General features: G+C 47.3%; 1 protein-coding gene and 1 long non-coding RNA gene across 2 annotated transcripts in view; one reads left to right on the top strand and one right to left on the bottom strand.

Moving 5' to 3' along the window:
• The window catches only part of RFX7 (regulatory factor X7), a 49,316-nt gene extending 37,628 nt beyond the window's left edge, over positions 1-11,688 (bottom strand). The window contains exon 1 of the mRNA XM_082198266.1: positions 11,398-11,688. Within this exon, the coding sequence (XP_082054392.1) occupies positions 11,398-11,588 (191 nt within the window). The 5' untranslated portion in view covers positions 11,589-11,688. The remainder of the gene's footprint in view (positions 1-11,397) is intronic.
• A 436-nt stretch (positions 11,689-12,124) lies between these two features.
• LOC309518549 lies at positions 12,125-19,795 on the top strand. Its single transcript, XR_014213480.1, has 3 exons — positions 12,125-12,451; positions 16,336-16,605; positions 19,781-19,795. It is a non-coding gene; the product is annotated as an uncharacterized lncRNA (long non-coding RNA).
• Positions 19,796-21,040: the final 1,245 nt, after the last annotated feature.

Here is a 21,040-nt window from a genome sequence, read left to right as displayed (position 1 = left end):
TCCTATGGGAAAATTTCTAATGTATTCCCAGACACAGAATTTTGACCCCAAAAGCCGAAACAAAAAACAGGAAAACTGCTCTGATTTGTTGGATCATTCTCCCTCCTTTCCTCTGCCAATCAACAGAAGGCAAACAAGGAAGTATTAAAAAATGCTCCCTGTTTGGAATATGTGGTGTGAATAGCGAGGTTTAGGCTCTTCATGTTTGGATAAGTGAATTTTCACACCGCAAATGTCCGTTAAGCAGGACCTGCATGTACACAACCTTGAACTCAGAGGAAAAATTGGGTATAAATGAATTAAAATAAATTATAACTATGGCTACTTTCCCCTCTTGCAAATATGCCCAAGACTCCATGAAACGTTTAAAAATGGTGTTGTTGTTGTTGCTTAGGTGCCTAGTCTCCCTCCACAACAAACATCTATCCTGAGCTGAAGCAAACCCAACTCCCCCCCCCCCATACAAATGTGACTTTACTCAAGCAAGGCGGAAGGGATTAATAACAAAAGTCAAATGACAGGTAACCACACACAAAGCTTTTTTTGCAGTCCTGCCTCCTGGCTCAGTCCACTGACTTCAGTGAATGTCTGAAAGGATCGGCAGATCCAGCAACTGTTTTATTTCTTTAAAACTAGGATCTATCATTGTAGGAACCACACAGTTTCCAGTTGTGCATGATACCAGCTGGAAGTTGCTTGGAAAGTGAGGTTGGCTTCCTCTACCCTCCAAATATTTTCTGGCTAACTCACCACCTGGAGGAAGGGCACACCCAGTTCCTTATGTATCCCTAAGGCACAAATACATCATCTACGCCCAAATTTGCTATCAAAAGCAACCTGTGTGTGTTGATGTGTTAGAGGAGGCAATAGGAGACAATACATAAACACAGGCAGATATTCTCTCTCTCACTCACTCTCTCTCACTCTCTCTCTTTTCACACACACACACACACACACACACCCCTAGTACCTAGTAGTTCACTGATGAACAATGGTGGGTGAAACAATCAGAAATGAGACTGTTAAGGTGCTCTGGCTGCAGGAGGCAGCAGATCAAGCCAGCTTTGCATGAAAGTGATTTTTTAAAGCGCCGATAGAAACTCAAGATACATAAGCTAGGTGCCAAATGGCTCCTTAAACCAAGTGGCCAAAATGGAATGTCAAGTTCTCTGATTTTTCAAATGATGGACTGACTGTGATTATCAGTTAAACATCTGGCTAGTTCAGATGACAACCTTGAGCTAGGTTAAGAACTTTGAGAACTAAAAGAAGAAAAGTCACTTTATCCAGGGATAGTCCACATACATATTGGCCGATTCCTACCTTTTTTTCCTTAATAGTGACATGGGCCCTTCATAACGTTAAGAATATTCTTCACAACTGTGAGCAGGGCAGTGGGGTGGGGGTAAGTGAAGACAGGCTACAATAATTAACTATAATGTTATTCACTGCTCCTGCTAAGGCTGAACAGAAAAAAGCATGTTGGTTTCTGAAATTCATCCTGATTGTGCAAATAAAATATAGCTGATAGAATTCTACAGAATGTGGTATTAGTGTGCGAAAACAGTCAAGATCCACAGGCATGCACCGCCAGATGGAGATGTCAGGCGCCATCCCGGCACCCAGACATCTTCACTTGATTGCAAGCGGCCAATAGGTAAAGGTAAAGGGACCCCTGACCGTTAGGTTCAGTTGTGACCGACTCTGGGGTTGCGGCACTCATCTCGCTTTAATGGCCGAGGGAGCCGGCGTACAGCTTCCAGGTCATGTGGCCAGCATGACTAAGCCGCTTCTGGTGAACCAGAGCAGCACACGGAAACGCAGTTTACCTTCCCGCCTATTTATCTACTTGCACTTTGACGTGCTTTTGAACTGCTAGGTGGACAGGAGCAGTGACTGAGCAACGGGAGCTCACCCCGTCGCGGGGATTCGAACCGCCAACCTTCTGATCAGCAAGTCCTAGGCTCTGTGGTTTAACCCACAGCGCCAATAGTCAGGCACAAATTGCGCCTGGTGCCTGGCTAATTTCAAACACTGTCTTTAAGCAATTTGGGTGAAAGGAAAATACAAAGAATGACAAGCTCCACTGGAAGTTCTCAAAAGACAGCAAAATGGACAACTGTCTTGTAAGACATTTAGTTGCCCACAGAGGGGACTGGGGAACTACAGCACCTCAACACACACACTAATTAAAATGGGTGAAAAGCAAATCCACCAGCAAATCTACCTGGAAAAGTTCTACTGAAATGAACAGGGGCTGGGCCATGCCAGCATCACTGTTTTCTTTACATTTCTAGCATTATCCTTATGGGACATCTGCTGGGGGAAAACACTAGCCTGCCTCCTTAATGGGACTTGCAATCCACTGCCTTGATAGCGTAAGTTCTGTTGAAGATGCTTTAATTACAAGGTCTTGGGGCAGGTAGGTTGGGCGCTTGACCCACTCTGAATCACTGAGGAACTATGACTTTTGCAATCCTTTCTTTGGGATAGCCAAACGGCCTCAAAAACTGGATAAAAAACTGGGATTGTGTTTATCCATGGGGTCCTCTTCAATGAAAGCTGCTGTTCTTGGAGACCAAAATTCCACACACAACAGATACGACATCAGAACGGCACATCAGAAAGTGTGGAAGGCAAATAACTTTGGGAATATGTGCAAGCCACTTGTTGGATCAATGTCAGCTGGCATTTTGTTTATGTACGCCCCATGTAGCTGCTGTTGCGCCCTGTAACCTTTTGCCTGCCTATGTACCACTCTGATTTGGCATTAAAGCCTTTGGCAGAAACAGGGTTGGGTTTTTTGATTTCTTTGTGTTGCAGTGAGGGTCATGTCAAAAGGGGCTAGTGAGGATGCCATTCAAGCTGTACCAAAGCTGAGCCAAACTACAACAACTTCACTAACTTCTGACAGGACCCTGATCGATCAGGATTATCGTCTAGGCAGCCCAATATATGTGTGGTTGCTCTAAAGAACATTTAGAAGCTCTGCCTGGTTCAGGATACAGAAGCATGCAGAGACAAGAGCACATCTGCCCCTTTCTGAAGCAGTCACATGGTGGGTCCCAGTTGACTTCTAGCCCTGGGTAGCACCCAAAACACCTGTCTCCAGCTTACTTGGAAAGAAAGGCCTTGGCCTCATTTCTGTGACATTCTCACGGAAGAATGATCGGAGGTGGCACCAAGAATGAGACTGTCTCCTTCCCCCCAAGTGAGGAAATATCAAAACGGGGGACAGGGTTTCACTCTCACACACCAACATGTAAATGTGTGAGGCACTGCTGGGCAGATGGTTGCAGGGGTTGCATTAACTGGCAACCATGTGAAAGTTGTAGCACCAGCCTTCCCTGAACCTGGTCTGGCACTCTGCAGATGTTTGGGACTACAGAGCTTCTGTAAGTCCCAGCCAGCATGACCGCACGTTACCGGGGCTGACAGCACTGCTGTGTTGGCTGTGGCTGATAGGAGCTGTAGTGCAACACATCTGCAGGGCACCAGGTGGACCAGCTGGATCTGGCCAAAGGGGGCCCCTCCAGTCCAGCCTCTGGGTCTCACAGTGACCAACCAGATGCCCTAATGAGGCAAGCCCACCAGCAATAGCACTCACAAGTGGAACACACTTTAGCAGCCTTAGTGAAATTGCAGACTGACTCTCAAAAGTCTGGAGCATCAGAGATGTCTGTCGACAGTCTCTTTGTCAAACACACCCTCCACAAACACACAGTGGGCCATACAATGCTCACTCCGCCCTAATTTTTTATTTTTACCTTCTTCTTTTTCCACTCCGCCCTAAATTAACCAAAATCCCATATTCACAAGCAGTTGAGCCGAACAAAGATCTATCTCCCTTTTGATGTTTAAGTGTCTGGACACAAAAGCGATTAGCATAAAAGCTTTAATGAATCTAAAATAAAAACAGAAACACAGAGATTAAATCCCAAAAGTGCAGCAAAGGCTGGGGCAATTTGCAACCCTGCCCTAAGTGACACTAATCAGGGCTGTCTGGGCGCTGCTGCTCAGGCCTGGTCTTTTTGTCTAGACTTGTAATCCATGAAGGAGAAAAGGGGAAATAAAGAGCTCAGAGATCAGCTTGGGCCTTTTCATCAGTACTGTAAGAGGAAAAAACCAGTTCATGGCCAGAAAAACAAAACAAAAACAGCATCGGTATGTAGCTCACTGATGCCTGTGTTGCATTTTGATTATTGTATATATAAAGACACATACGCCTCAATTGGACAACGAAGCAGACACCATTTCATCATATCCATTTCAGATGGGCAGAAAAGAATAATCCTGACAGGATTAGAAGATACCAAGTCATTTTAATTTTACACAATACTTAATCAGCTGCAAGAAAGAGTCAATTGTTATGGCTGCAACCCATTTAAAACTTATTAATTTTATTTATTAATTAATTTTGCATACATCCTTCATCCAAAGATCACAGTCCAGGTCACAACAGAAAAATACAAAACGAGAACACAAAAGACATAATAAAACAAAAACAAATCTGTACACACACACACATCTGTACACATCTTGGTGCCTAAAGATATGTAATGAAGGTGCCAGGTGAGCCTCCCTAGGGAAAGCATTCCACAAACAGGGAGCCAGCGCAGAAAACGTGACTTCTTGTGGAGGTGGCACACAAAGAGTGGTCTCAGATGATCATCACAGGGTCCAGGTTGGTTCATATGGGGAGAGGTGGTCCTTGAGGTACTGCAGTCCTGAGCCAATTAAGGCTGTACAGTGGTACCTGTGGTTACGAACTTAATTCGTTCCGAAGGTCAGTTCTTAAGCTGAAACCGTTCTTATCCTGAGGCGTGCTTTTGCTAATGGGGTCACCAGAGGCGCGCGATTTCCATTTGCACCCTGGGGCAAAGTCCGCAACCAGAAGCAGCTACTTCCAGGTTAGCAGAGCTCGTAACCTCAAGTGTCCGTAACCTGAAGCGTCCGTAACCAGAGGCACCACTCTATAGGTCAAAACCAGCACTTTCAATTGGGCTTGAAAACTAATTGGCAGCCAGTGCTGTAGGGCCAAGATTTCAGTGTACAGTGGTACCTCGGGTTACATATGCTTCAGGTTACAGACTCCGCTAAGCCAGAAATAGTACCTCGGGTTAAGAACTTTGCTTCAGGATGAGAACAGAAATCGTGCTCCAGCAGCACAGCAGCAGGAGGAGGCCCCATTAGCTAAAGTGGTGCTTCAGGTCAAGAACAGTTTCAGGTTAAGAACGGACCTCCAGAACGAATTAAGTACTTAACCCGAGGTACCACTGTAATATGCTCAAACCATCTTGCCCCTGACCACTTAATTCTGCACCAGCTGAATTTTCCAAACCATCTTCAGAAGCAGCCCTACATATAACATGTTGCAGAAATCTAATCTAGAGGCTACCAGAGCATAGGCAACATAAGTTAAGCTATCCATGCCAGATAGGGGCGCAGCTCACCCACCAACCAAAGCCGATGGAAGCCAGTCTGTGCCACCAAGGCCACCTGAGCCACAAGTTACTGCAAAGGATCTAGAAGCACTCCCAAAGTTATGTATCTGCTCCTTCAGAGGGAGTGTAACCCCAAAGTGTTAGAAACTCAGATATATAAGCTAGGTGCCAAATGGCTCCTTAAACCGAAGTTGCAGTCACCAAAACCTGCTCACCTGCTTAAGAAAGATGGAGGGGCCAGTCAGATGGAGAAGTCAGTCACCAGCCTAGCATCCAGAGATCTCCACTTGGTCGCAATTGGACCCACGCCAGTCACAAAAAGAGCCTGGCAAATTTTGAACCTTGGGTGCCTTTCACACGTGTCGGACCACAACTCCCATCAACCTTGGTCAGCATGGCTGCGTTATGATGCTGGGGCAATGAGAGTTGTACTCCAAAACATCTGCCAGCGCTGATGGGAATTGCAATCTAAAACATCTGGAGGCACCAGGCTGACAAAGGCCATAAAATGTTAAATTTAAAATATAGTACCAACAACAGAAGCCAGATAACAGATGATAACAACAATGCAGATCTAACAAATACTCCCCCTGCCCCAAAAAGAAGAAAAAATTATGGAAACTGTAAATAATTATGTCTTCAGCTGACACCAGAATAAGGTATTCCACAACTGCGACACCAACACCAAAAACGTCACCCACCACAACTCATTTGGCAGGGCACTTGGAGAAAGACCTCTGAATGTGATCCTAGGGCCAATCTGGGACAGACACAATCTGTAGTTTTTAAAAAGTTTAGCTGTCAGCTGCTTTGAGCAAGTAATCTGGTCTCTGATTCACTCCTGAGCCCAATTCAGCGTGCTGGTTTTCACGTAAAGGGACAGGGCTTGGGACCTCAGTGCCTAACAGACTGCCTTCTCTCATTTGTACCTGTTCATACCTTGAGGCAACTTTTGTCAGCTTGGTTCAATCCATAGGTGTCAGACTATAACTCCCATCAGGCCAGCATCTGCAGGATGGTGTTGAGGGTGATGGGCATTGTAGTGGAAAAGCATCTAGAGGGCACCGGGTTGGGAAAGCCTGCCCCAAGGTCATCTGCAGAGGCCCTTTGCCATGTGCCTACAAGTGCCTCATAGTATAACAAATATCGCCTGTCAAACTCATTTTAATTTCCAGAATAAATTCTGTTGTGGCTAAAGCAAGAAACAATATTGCTGGCCAAGCCCTCAACCGACCAAATGCACTGTGGTCCTTACAGACTTGTTATCATCTCCAAGTCTTCCATTTTAGTAACTGCTATATATCGCTGTAGCCTTCAAAAGTGACAATGGGGAGAGCAGGTTTAATTAGTAATCAACTACAGGATTATTTGATCAATCGGTGGCGGAGGGGGAATTAGTGAGGTAAACTTTTAGCTGTTGGGAATGCAAATTAAAGGGGAGGCACATTTTGGCACTACTGTGCCCACTGCAATAGAGAGATGAAAAGGTGAGCCATCCTTCTATCACCAAACAGAAGCTCTTCTTCCAATTTTGTAATCTACTTTAATTATCTTAAAATAGCAGCTATACTGAGGTATTGTTTTTAATTGCAAACCACAAAAAGGCAAATGAATTGTCATTAAAAAGCTATTTTAAGAGAGTGACAATTCTAATAATTCATTGAAACAAACGTACATATATATTGATATATAACATTTTATTATTATCATCATTATTTTTGTAACCTCACCTTTCCTCCAGGAAAACATAAAAGGCTCTACCCATCTCCATTTCCCCCCTCCTCAACGCAATTTCTCCTCTGAGGTAGTTTAGGCCAAGAGACAGTGGTTGAACTAGAAGCTTTGTGGCTGTGTGGGATTTGAACTTGGGTCCCTCCCCTAGTGCTCACCTGGAGGTGTACTGCACTTTTAGGCACAGGCAGTGATCCTTCCACACAGGGGCTCTGTTCCCGGCCGCCACACACACCGGCAAAGTGTATATAAGTGCACCCCACCCTGTTACATCCCATCCTGCCCCGCCCCCATTCTGCCTTCTTTTGGGTTCAAAAAGAGCTGTGTGTCAGCGATGACATGTCAATTGGATATGTCTAAAATGGCTGCCACCTGTACTTGTTGACAATGGAGTGTGCATCCAAGGGTGAAGTCAGTAGCACCAACGTGACCTCCCTAGGGCGCAAGCCTGGGCAGCGTATCTGGAGGTCCCGGGCTCCCCCTCTCGACCTCGCTGATGTGGCTCAAAGAGAAGCAGAGCAAGACATTTGGCTTGGCTGCTGTTGCCCAAAGGAGGCGTACAAGGCACCACCCAACCATCTTAGGGACCCCACTCCAGTTTTGTGTAGGGTTTATGCCTTAGCCTTTTCTTCACGCAAAGGTACCCCTCGGGTCATGGAGGTTTAAGATCAAAGTTTTCCTTCTCCTAGATGGGCTACCTGCCCAGGTTGACAAGCCTCCTCTACAACTTGTGCAGAAACCGCCATCTTGACCGTTGGACCACCAACAGTGAAATCCTATGTATGTTTATTTAGAATTTCAACAAGCCTTTCAAATGAAGGTCTTAATCTCAATTGGTACCTGTACTGGATTTTAATTGATTTTATGTATGTGTGGTTCTTTAAAACTATTTTAATATAAATTTTTAAACTGTTTTCATCTATGCAATTATTTTAAGTCTTAATATATATAGCAGATATCATACATACATACACACAAAAATACTGTGTTATAAATTGCTCCAGGATGCCTCATAGAAGTGATTTATGAATTAAATAAGTAGCAATAATAATAATAATATAATTTATTTAGAATTAAGTCCCACTAAATTCAATGAGGCTTACTTCCTAGTAAGTGTGTTTTGGACTGCAGTCGAAGTCAGTCACATTAAATCCGACTTACGTTTCAGGAGTTAGCATACAGATTTTCAGATGCTCTTTTCAGTAATCCCAGCCAGAAAGACAAGGTTTCATTTTAAGCTTTATTGGTTAATGGAGAACACAGACCATTTGCCACCTTCCATACACAGCAATTTTTCTTATTTATTTATGGGATTTTTTTGCCCACCCTACCCCAAACCTCAGGGCATTAGATCGGTGCAATATTCCAGCATGTAATGGAACTGCAAGTCTGAGCTATGCTCTACAAAATCCCTGGCTGAGCACATGGACTCCGGCAAAGAGTGAGAGAAGCCATTCAAGCTGAAGACTGTTTACTAGCAGTCCACTACAAAGCAACAGCAATGAAAACCAGCCCAGAGTACACACCAGGGCACAATCTTCTGAGAGCACTGCACAAGATGCTTCTGAGCTGTTGTTTCACAGACACAAGGATACATGCAACAAGACGCTACTCTATCTGTACAATCACAATTCCAATTCCCAGTTCTGTTCCCAAAATCATGTGTATGAATTTGAATCCCCATCCCACCTGTAGCCACACGATTGAGAAAATGGTGAAAGACTTGCCCAGCGGCTACGGAGCTTCAATGAGGGCTCACATGTTCCTCCTGCTCACTTGTGGTCCCCTGAGTGACCTTGGCCCCCTCTCTCTCAGCTTACTAACCCACCCCAAAGGGCTGTTGTTGCAGAAATAAGAGGGCAGGGCCCTCGCAGGTGTGGCACCAAGATGCGTGGAGGAAAGGTGAAACACAAATAAATCCCAGCTTCAAGACATGTTTTTTTGCAGCCTGAACGGCTGAGTTCAAGGGGACACACTTGTTGCTAAGCACACACAAGATCACAGACTCTGGGGCCAAGAGCAGCCAATGGGGAGATGGGGTTAAAAGGAAACTAATCCCTATTATCTGCAGCATGCGCCCAGAGCTAGAATCCTGAACACTTGAGACACAAGCTCATTGAAACTGGCGGGGCTTCCTTCCCAGACGCGGCATTCAGGATCACCTTTAGGGTAAGCAAAAAAGCTGCGCTGGCTGGTCACACTCCCAGTAACAGCACCATTCCAGCAGGCACTGCCACTGGGCATCCTCCATTCACTCCCATCAGGCTGACAAGCCAACCCCTAGCTAAAGCAGCCAAGCCTATGCAAAAACATTTGGCAGGTTGTCTATGTGTCTTTTTAAAAAAGGATGTCCTAGAAGCCCCAATTTTATTGGGAATTAAAACAAACAATGCTATGGTGTTGTGCTTGAACTAAGCCTATACACCCAAGTTCATATAAAAGAGAAGAGGTTTTACTTAGTAGCCATTTTGTCTTCCAACTTGGATGTTACACCTCCCCTGAAACCACTGATGTAAACACCCTATTCAAGAGGCTGATTTCTGAACACTAGGAGAATGGGAAAATATTTTAAGTGGGTGTCTAAAAAAATAATAATACTGTAAATCAAACACTTCAGTAGCAGCAGTAATTTAAGACACAGTCAGGATGCTGATGGAGAGAACTTCTAACTCATGGCATTCTGTAAACAAAACAATGGCAGCGAGCAGACTGGAGTCAGCAGACGCCTCCTTTGCCTAGATTTTTAAAGGCTACTATTAGTCTGGTCCCCAAAGCCTGTGTGCAATTCACCATCTCAAAAGCTATCCCTTCACACAACCTGTATTGCTTCCACTGACAATTCAATCTGCCCCATATATTTTACACTATGTAGATCTCAATTTCAGATCTGCACTACACATACCCAAAACGTCATTTTTAAACCACAAGAGCAAATGCGTTAAAGGTTTCAAAGGACTTCGTGCACACAGGGAAAGTGAAAGGCCTTTATACTGTGTTTTTCAAGCACTGAAAGACACTTCATTTTCAGGAATTTTATTTTTGCACAGAAGTCGGTTCAGCTGAAAAAGGCTTCAAATGGAAGGCAAAGCTCGGGTGCCCTCCCACTTCGCAAGCCAGTGTAGTGGCTAAATCCTCAATGGCAGACAGCGAGTCAGTCCCTGGCTTTAGGAGTGTACCCAAGGAACAACGTATTGCAGTCTTTTTTGAATGAACATCTTCTCCAGCTCTCTTGCTCAAAGGGGAGGTCTGATTCTGGCGGAAAACCCGGAGCAGTGCCGAGGAAACGGCGCCCTACGCTGCAAAAAAGGGGGGCTGCGGCGGCGGCAGCAGCTGTAAACAAGCGAGGGGCTGCTGCTGCTGCTGCTGCTATTGCTGCTCAGCAAGAGGCAAGTCACCCCATTCTGGTGTTTGCAGCAAGGAGGGGAGGGAGAAAGAGATGCATGTCAACATGCGGCAGAGGCGCCCCCGCCTCCTCCGACAAACGCGCCTTGGGGTGGGGGGGCGCTGGGCGGAGGAGGAGAGGGCGAGCCCAGCCAGCCGCCAGGCGAGGCGATGCCCCTTCACGGAACGACCTGCTGCTTTGCACACGACGGGGCGAGGCGGGGGGGGGGGAGGCATGTCTCTCGCCTCCTGCCCCGGGCTGCACTGGACGCGACCGTGGATCGGGAAGCAGCCCGGTGCAAAGCAGCGCCTGGCGAGCTTTGTGTTGGGTCGCCAGCAAGCTACCTAGGAAGCATGCAGGCAGACGTGCACCCTGCCTTGCGCGCCCAGCCCGACCCCTTCTCCATACGAGCGTGTCTGGCTCTGTCTGCCCGGGTCTGTCTCGCTCTCCCTCCGCAGAGCCGAGTAAACACATTTTCCATTTCCCCTCCCCCACCCTGCAGACACACAGGCACACACACACGCCCCGCCGCCGCCACCTTCTTCCTCCTGCCGCCGCAGAAAGAACCTTGCGGGATCGGAGCCAGAAGACAGCATGGGAGGGGAGGCGGCGCACCGGGGGCTCTGCAACCCTTGCAAAAACAACACCCCGATCTGGAAGGCGAGGGGCCCGTCCAGGCACCCCGACCCGGCACCGTCGCGGCTCAGAGCGCCCTATCAATATGCAGCAGGCAGGGCGGCTGGGCACATGCAGCGCATGCATGAGTAAACCCCCGGCCGGCTCCCTCCCGAGCACCCAGCCAGCCACCCCCGGGCCCGGAGCCTTCCCCGGGCTGCTCACCAGATGGAGTTCTTGATCTTGTGCTGCAGCGCGCTGGCTTCGGTCCCCTGCAGCCCGGGCACCAGCGCCGGCAGAGAAGGGGCCGCCGTGGCCACCGGGACGACCCCGCCAGGGGCTTCGGGGGGCGGCGGCTGCTGCTGCTGCTGCTGCTGAGTCGGAGGTGGCTGGTGCTGCTGCGGCTCGTCTGCCATCACTGCCGGGTCGGGGCTGGCTGGCTGGCGGAGAAGGAGGCGGAGGCGGAAAAAGGGAGGCGGGCGGAGAGGGCGCGCGGCTGGCTCGCTTGGCTAGGCCTTCCCCGCCGCCGCCGCCGCACCACCACCACCAGCAGCCACCGCTGCAGCCCTCGCGGGAGCCGCCTGGCCCGGCTGCTGGCTGGAGGGGCGCATACCCGAGCAGGAGCCGCCGCCGCCGAAGGAGGAGGAGCCTCCCGCTGCCGTTGCTACGCCGGAGGAGGAGGAGGGAGGCGCATCGCGGCCAGGCGCGCACAAGGAAGGCCGGCCAAAGGGAGCCCGCGGCCGCGCAGCGCCAGCAGCAGCACCTCGCCTCCGCCGGGCTTGGCTTCTCCGCCTTGCAGCCTCCTGTGGCTGCCACCGCCGCTGCCGACTTGGTCGGTCGGTCGGCCGGCCGGACAGCCTGCCGTGCGCGCAGCCTCAGTTGGCGCGACCGCCCTCCTGTTGTCGCGGGAGAGGCAGGGAGCGAGCGAAGTAGGGCGCGCGCTCGGCCCAGGAGGAGGAGAAAAGGCGCAGCCGCCTGCCCGCCTCCTCTGGTGCTGGGCCCGGAGAGATGGGCGCCCCCCAAGCGCCCCGGCCGTCGGAGGAGTTCGCTGCCTACCAGGGTCCGGTGCCAGCGGCCTGCATCGGCGGCTGCTGTCGCTGCTCCTGCTCTGTTGCCCGGAAGGAGAGAGCCACTGCTGGCATCCCTAGGCATGCTTCGGAGGAACCGCCCCCGGCGAAGAGGAAGGCACGAGGGAGGCGGCTTCAATCCCGCGCATTGAGGGCTCGCTTCTTGGCGAGGAGCAGCCGGCCAACGGAACGCAGCGGGACTTGATGCCAAGGTAAGGTGCTTCGACTTCTACTCGTCGTCTTCTGCCTGCAGAACTCCAGAGCGCGAGGGAACGCGGCTTGGAAGCAGCGTCGCGCTCCTGCACGTGCCCCGTGGCGTTCAGTATATGCGAGAATGTGGGTCGGGAATTGCAGCCTCGGGTTCCACGCTGCTTCTGAGTAGACTGCAGTGGATCGCGCCACCTGAGATCACATGAATCATGACACAGGAGAGCCATTGGGCACCTGAGGATTTGCCTTTCTGGTATACCATTTGTGGTATACTGTCTCTGAGCATGGAGGTTGCAGTTAGAGACCATGGCTGAGAGCAAATTGTAAGTGAAGTTTGGCTTCCATGAATGTGGCAAAGGCCCTTTGGAAGCCATGTCAAACTATCTGATGTGGACTGGCAAAAAAAAAAAAAATCCATTGTACCAGGAACCGGTACCATATTTGGCCCCTAAAGCATCCCACCCAAGCGTGGCCTGCAGAGGAGTCACTGTGAACCAGCAGCCTATGGCTCAGGGACTGGGACTGGTCTGTGGACCAGCACTTTGAGTAGCACTGATCTAGCCCACAGCCATCACCAACTCACTTGTGGCAGCAAGTCCCAATGGTTGATTGTGCCTTATGTGAAGAAGGAACACCTTCTAAAGGCTGGAAGCCAAGTTCAAGTTTGGGAAGCTCGTGAGTTCTGATAGTACCATTAGCATTTAACTGGCTCTTTTTGGAGAGCTAGCTTGGTGATGAAAATGTCTGACTGGGATGGGAGGGGGGCAAGATTAAAATCTCCACTCAGCTCACTAAAACCATGGAGAGCTGTAAATCAGCATAGTAGCGAAACACAGGTGGATGAACCAAGGTGTGACTTGGGATAAGACAGCTTCTTCTGGGCCTGTTCTTGGTGGGCTCTCCTATAACAGCGGGCTGGAGGAGAGAAGTGTACAGAAAAGCTTCTCTTGCACTGGGCAATATTTGCCCCGTGTCTGGCCTGTAGTTGGTCTAAAATTCTGGGATCCCCATTTCCATCCTGCTCCCCAACAGATTCCAGAGAGAAAGGCCAGTTTCCAGGAAGAGCAACGCTTTCTGGGAAGCTGTTTGAAGGCTAAAGCTCCAATAAAGAGCCAGTACAAGGAGGCGAAGAAGCACATCAGTCCTCTGGAAGTTACGACCCTAACACTGTTAGTGTCTGGCATTTGCTTCAGCGCCTGGGCAGCTCCACTCCTGCTTGTGCCTCAGATGGGGAAGGGAGAAGGTGGCAGGCTAAAGGCTACTGAGGAGCAGCCCTCTGCCCAAACCAGGCCTCAGGCCTGCTGTTTGGCTCCTGCCACCCTCTGACCCTGGGTCTCATGAAGAGGAAAGGGGAGGCAGAGTGGTCATCTTTCTCCAAAGCACTACTCTGTGAGATGCTGAAGGGGGAAAGAAGACAGGAAGAACCACAGTGCTGGGGCTAGTTCTGAGTAAAAAGACAGGAAACAGAAGACACCTCATGAACCCCTTCTGAAGTGAGGCGGGGGGAATCGGGACGGCCAACTGCCTTCTCCTCAGGGGAAGGGAAGAGGAACCTGACTGCCACTTTGAACTGAGACTGGCTTGTTCTTCAGTCGTGAGTGGAGAAGACAAAGCCATCTTGACCCTTGGCTTGTGCCTGAGGCCTTTCCCCACTTCCAAATGAGTTTGAAGGTAAAGGGACCCCTGACTATCAGGTCCAGTCATGGCCGACTCTGGGGTTGCAGTGCTCATCTCGCTTTACTGGCCGAGGGAGCCAGCGTACAACTTCCGGGTCATGTGGCCAGCATGACTAAGCTGCTTCTGGCAAACCAGAGCAGAGCACGGAAATGCCGTTTACCTTCCCGCCAGAGTGGTACCTATTTATCTACTTGCACTTTGACATGCTTTTGAACTGCTAGGTTGGCAGGAGCCAAATGAGTTTAGGAGAACATAAATGGTGGCTGGCTTCCTTCTTTTAATGGGGGAGAGGTAGAAGCCATCTTAGCACTGGGTTTCTGTCTCAGGAACACACCTTTCCCAGCCACAAAGTTGGAGGAGAAGAGCACAGGTGTCATGCAGGACATTTGGCTTCTCTTTCTTGTGGTGAACGGTTCTTCCTCAGCTCCTTTGGGACTTGGGGAAAGAGCACTGACATTCTGAAAAGCCTTTTCTCTTTCATGACCATAAGGGGTAGCCGATATGGGACTCTCCAGATGTTGCTGGACCAGAACTCCCATCCTCTCAAAATAATGGCCACATCTGCTGGGGCTGATGAGTCCAGCAGCTTTTGAAGGGTGCTGGGGTGGCTCCCACTTAACACCATTTATACCCAGGCAGGGCATAGCCCCTCCCCTTGGAAGCATCCTTGCCACTTGACATCTCCTGTAGCTGTGTGGTTGTGTTGTCCCACCTACGACCACTGCCTCCCCTTGGCACCTGGGAAGAAGGGCGTGTACCACATTGGGCCTTGTGATGACTGGCAGGCCGAAGCCCCTGGGCTGGTCATACCTTGAATAAATACTAGCAGCCCTGTCTTCTGCCCTACCTTGGTCAGCTGAATACTGCCAGCTACAGTTCAGGCACTCCTTGCTCTCAACACCCTCCAGGAGACTGTGCGGAGTGATGTATACAACTTTGCCCCTTGCGTAATAAAATCCCATCTACTTTATTGCATTTTAAAATGTATTCCATTTTTTAAAAATAAATATTTATTAAAGTTTCAGAAAAAGGAATTGCATTAAAGCAAAAAATACAAGAATAAAAGACAAAAATAAAAATACAAGAAAAATACAGAATAAGTACACAGATATAAAAATAAAAAATCAACCTTTCCTTATCTTACATTCATATCCTTGTTTCCCTGACCTCCTCATACCTCCCTTTTTTGTATTCCAATTCAGTTAATTAATTCAGCAATTTCTTTCCCTCCTTATTATCCTGATCTTTGATCTTAATATATTATAACATTAAATTTTTACCTATTTAAAAATCCAATTTTCCATATTTTTTTTTATATCATTACAGCTAGAAACCGCTTAGCTTCATTCAAACATCATTCTAACACTCATTAATTTTGCAATACTTCTGTAAATAGTCTTTAAATTTCTTCCAATCTTCTTCCACCGACTCTTCTCCCTGGTCTCGGATTCTACCAGTCATTTCCGCCAATTCCATGTAGTCCATCACTTTCATCTGCCATTCTTCCAAAGTGGGTAATTCTTGTGTCTTCCAATACTTTGCGATGAGTATTCTTGCTGCTGTTGTAGCATACATAAAGAAATTTCTGTCCTTCTTTAACACCAATTGGCCGGCTATGCCCAGGAGAAAGGCCTCTGGTTTCTGCATTTTAAAATGTATTCTAAGCCACCTCGCAAACTTCAGTTATTAGGAAGGCTATAAATGCCCCCAAATAAATATATTAAAAAATAATTCAATGATGTTATGCACCAATATATGCCAAATAATAACATTTTTAAAATAATTCAATCATTTTACACAATACATATTTGCAAAAGTCATTACCATTCTCTTTCCTTCTCCAATTTTAATTATTTTTCCAAAAACAGCACCTCTCCCCATATGAACTGACCAGACCCTGCAATCATCATCTGAGGCTCTATGAGAAGTCCAGAGGCTGGCAACATGAGAACAGGCCTTTTCTGCAGTGGCTTCCCACTTGTGAAATGCTCTCCCCAGGAAGGCTTGCCTGGTGCCTTCACTACATATATTTAGGCGCCGGGCAAAAACATTCCTCTTCTCCCAGGCCTTTGGCTAATTAAGCAAATTATGGCCTTTTAAACTAGGGGAGTTGTTTTGGTTTGTTACTATGTTATGTATTTCTGTATTTTTGTATCGTAAACCACCCTGTGACCTGTGTGTGTGTGTGTGTGTACACTTTTGTCCACAGACAGCTTTCCGGGACATGTGGCCAGCATGACTAAACTGCTTCTGGCGCAACGGAACACCGTGACAGAAATCAGAGCGCATGGAAATGGCGTTTACCTTGCTGTTGCAGTGGTACCTATTTATCTACTTGTGCTGGTGTGCTTTCAAACTGTGAGGTTGGCAGAAGCTGGGACAGAGCAACGGGAGCTCCCCACCATGGCACGGATTCAGCAAGCCAAAGAGGAAACATCACTATATAACACCGGTCTTGAAAGACCTACACTGGCTCCCAGTACGTTTCCGAGCACAATTCAAAGTGTTGGTGCTGACCTTTAAAGCCCTAAACGGCCTCGGTCCAGTATACCTGAAGGAGCATCTCCACCTCCATCGTTCTGCCCGACACTGAGGTCCAGCACCGAGGGCTTTTTGGCGGTTCCCTCGCTGCGAGAAGCCAAGTTACAGGGAACCAGGCAGAGGGCCTTCTTGGTAGTGGCACCCGGCCTGTGGAACGCCCTCCCACCAGATGTCAAAGAGAAAAACTACTACAGTGGTCCCTCGGGTTAAGTACTTAATTCGTTCCGGAGGTCCGTTCTTAACCTGAAACTGTTCTTAACCTGAAGCACCACTTTAGCTAATGGGGCCTCCTGCTGCCGCCGCACCGCCAAAGCCCGATTTCTGTTCTTATCCTGAAGCAAAGTTCTTAACCTGAAGCACTATTTCTGGGTTAGCGGAGTGTGTAACTTGAAGCGTATGTAACCTCAAGCGTATGTAACCCGAGGTACCACTGTACCAAATTTTTAGAAGACGTCTGAAAGCAGCCATGTTTAGGGAAGCTTTTAATGTTTAATAGGTTATTGTATTTTAGTGTTCTGTTGGAAGCCGCCCCGAGTGGCTGGGGAAACCCAGCCAGATGGGCGGGGTACAAATAATAAATTATTATTATTATTATTGTTGTTGTTGTTGTTGTTGTTGTTGTTGTTATTATCACTATATAATACAAAATCCTATAAATATCTATTATAATTGCCAATGCAGACTCCAGTTAGCTTTCAGCAATAGTGTTATGGTGAGTGTTGAAGTACAGGAGTTCATCATTGCAACCTTCAGCCTCCAAGGATAAGGCCTGAAAATCAGCTGCTGGGACTCAGAAGCAAACTTGAAATCAGTCACTTGCCAGAGCAAGGAAAATGTGCCCGTTGGCCTGGCACGACTCTGGCAGGTGATGTCATTGCTCCTTCTTTTGCAGGGGAAGTCCCAGGGCTTGGGTCCTTTGTGTCCTGTGTGCTACACTACAGATAGCTAGGTATAACTTAGTTGGCAGCTTCCCATTAACTGCTGGTGACAGTGATGTTTAGAGAGGGGTGGGGGATTTACCTTACCAAAATACAGTGGTACCTCGGGTTACAAACACCTTGGGTTACAAACACTTCGGGTTACAGACTCCGTTAACCCGGAAGTTAAGAAATTTACCTCAGGATGAGAACAGAAATCGCATGCCGGCGGCAGAGGGAGGCCCCATTAGCTAAAGTGGTACCTCAGGCTAAGAACAGTTTCAGGTTAAGAAAGGACCTCCAGAACGTATTAAGTTCATAACCAGAGGTACCACTGTATGAAACTTTTTAATGTATTTGATGCTATTTTTAAATTGTCTTTTAATTTTTTTTATTTTGCCCTGGCTCTATTATTATTGATTTTCAATTCCATATAAGTTTATTGTTCTAGCCAAAGACCATGACAAACAGTACCAATAAAACAATACAGATCCATAATATGAGCCAACATCCATGCTGTAAGAGAGGGGTTATCAGAGACACCAACAAACTCAAATCCTTCTTGATTTCAAATTAAACCTCCAAATCACCACAATAATTTATAGTGATTTTTTTTCTTGCAGCCAGTGCATAGAGCCACTCTGTGTTATGAAGCGATCATTTCTACCAGGGTGTATCTGCTTGCTTGTTATGAGCAAAGGTTTCAGAAAGCAATCAGGTCTCTATATAAGGGGCAGGCTAACAGATAATGAGTGATGTCTTCCACCTGAGGCTGACCACAAATTCAAAGTCTATTTTGGTATGGGATGTTGTTGTAGTGGCCATCCAAGACTGCAGTGGGCATCACTTGGAAACGCAGTTCAATAAAGGCATTTCTTAAGGAAGCTGGTGAGAGTTTGGTCTGATAACTAGCTCTAAAATGCTCTGGATACTGGGGTGGGGTGGCAGAATTGGTGTTTCTAGTTATTTGCAGGTCCCTTCTATCCAGAAGAGCCAATTCCTCAGTTGACACTTATTCAAGGTCAAAGCAGAGCTCAGTTCTGGGAAACAGTATTATTATTAATTGCATTTATTCATTACTTACTACAATAGTGTCTTAAAATGACATACAATTATAAAAGCAGGTATGATGTACATTTTAAAATATACCAAAAAAGTAACAGAACATCATTTGACTAAAGATGTTCATTGGGCAATAACAAAAAAAGTGCAAATCCTTTCCCACCCTACTAAAATTCAGATTTGAGGATCCCTCAAAGAAAGAAAGAAAAAGAAAGAAAGAACAGGAGTAAACAAAGTAAAGAACAGGAATGTCTTTGGTGTCTAAAAGCTGTTGTTGCTGTTACTACAGCTATTTACTCGCCCCTCTACCCTAAGGCCCCAGGGCAGGTTACAACAATTAAAGTTGTTAATAATGTTGTAAATAATGGTCACATTTATTAATAATAATCCCTAGCAGCTCTCACCAAGAAACATTCCATAACTGGGAAGCCACCCCTGAAAAGGCCCATTCTTGTGTTGCCACCCTCTGCACCTTCCTCAGATGGGGGGCACATGGCGAAAGGCTTCTGCCATGCCTGGCCCTGACCTGCTGCCAGACCCTGAGTCCTTGAAGGATGAACCAGACACACAAACAGGCCAAGGGCCGTGTGGGTGGTCTGGCTTCTCTAGTTCATGCATTGGTAAGTTCATTGCTGGATTATTGCAATTCACTCTGTGTGGAGTTGCCTTAGATTCAGGCGCTGCCTGTAGGGACAGCTCACCTTTAATATATAACACATGTGTTGACAGCTCAGTACTGGCTGCCAATACATTATCGAGCCAGATTGAAAGTGCTGGCTTTGACAGCAGAAGCCCTACATGGCTTGGAACCTAGATACCTGAAAGACCACCTGCTCCCTTATATACCTGCCCTGACTTTGAGGTCATGGGGGGGTGTCCTCATGGTGCCACAGTTCTCTGAGATATAATGCAATGGCTCTCTCAGCAGTGGCAGCACCCTGATTCTACCGTGCCCCCCTCTCCTCTCAGATGCAAGCAGTACTAATGCTAATGGAGGTAAATACATGGCTATTCACCCAAACATTTGGTTAAAGTCGTGCCCCTCAGTTGACTGATGTAGTTATGCCGTTATTATGCTGCTTGATTTTATACAAAATTGTATTTAAATGAAATAATCACTTTATTGTATTTCAGTGTTTTCCCTTGCTCTGGTCTTGTGTGAACAAGGAAGAGCAGGTAGTGATTATTTAAATAAATAAATGCAAATAAATTCCTTTACATGCCTTTTAATTTGCACTGGAAAGCACAATTACGAAGCGGAAGGGAGTCACGTTAAAATATATACTAAGCACTGAAGCCTCTAACAACATCAGACCTATGAACTGAAAACTTATTCAGCCCAAACAATTTTGTATTGCATTGCTCAAGTAAGATTTTTTTTTTGGGGGGGGGGAGGATTAGTGTGCGTATAGTTTCTCACACTACAGTTTAGAGCAGGTTAGACAAGGAGAAATTGGCTCGGCAGAGCAGCCAGTCTAAGGATAAATTTAGCCACCCCACCGATAACGAGGGCCAAGCTAAATTTGGGTTCCTCTCCCTCTGTCTTTGGCAACCAGAGAAGAGAGCTGCTCTGAACTCAAGCCAGGAGAACTGAAAAGTGCATTTGATAAGTGCACACTCTCAGACAAGGAGAGAAACCTAGCCTACTATTGTTTTTATGCCTGCGCAAGGAAGCAACTCCATACTGACAGCTGCACAGTCTATGAAACCAATTTGGTTGAGTTAGTAAAATATACTGAACAATCACCAACTTTGTCTCTTTAGTCCTGCGAGGCTGGCTACAACCCATTTCCCTTTGGCACAGCCCTCACCCCTGCCCTCTGTGATCAGAAGGCATAACTTCAGAAGCAGCCCTAGGAACGTATGAGCATGAACTATACCAGTAGTTTAGCAGTCTGCCTGGGGCAGAGCAATGCAATTCCAAAAGGGGGTGGTGTATCTCTGAATGAGTTAATTTTGCCGCTTATATCTCCATTACCAACATATGTTATTTCAATATCAGTTTAGCCAGTACAACAGGGGTGGGAGCCAAGTGCTCTCCAAATATTGTTGGGTTACAACTCCCAACATCCCATGACTGTTGGCCATACTGGGCACTGTAGCTTCTTTTTCCATAAACTTTCCCACTCCCCATCCTTTATTATGAGAGGGCCTTCTCTGTGGTGGCCCCCAGGTTATGGAACTTCTTCCCCTTTCAGATGCATCCTTTTGTGTTTTCCATTGCCAGGTCAAAAGGCACCTCTTTGCCTATGCCTTTGGGGTGGATGAGTGACGTAAAAGCTTGCTGCCTTCTCCCTTTGCAGTGTCAAACCTGTGTGGTGTAATATTTAGGATGTTGGGTGAGGACCTTGGAGACCAGCGTTTCAAGCCCTTTCTCTCCCCCCCCCTTTATTA

This window comes from Podarcis vaucheri (assembly GCF_965113315.1).
Source record: "Podarcis vaucheri genome assembly, chromosome: 14".
Classification (NCBI taxonomy): Eukaryota; Metazoa; Chordata; class Lepidosauria; order Squamata; family Lacertidae; genus Podarcis; species Podarcis vaucheri.
Note: the sequence above shows the minus strand (reverse complement) of the source record. Positions and strands in the feature narration are given on the sequence as shown.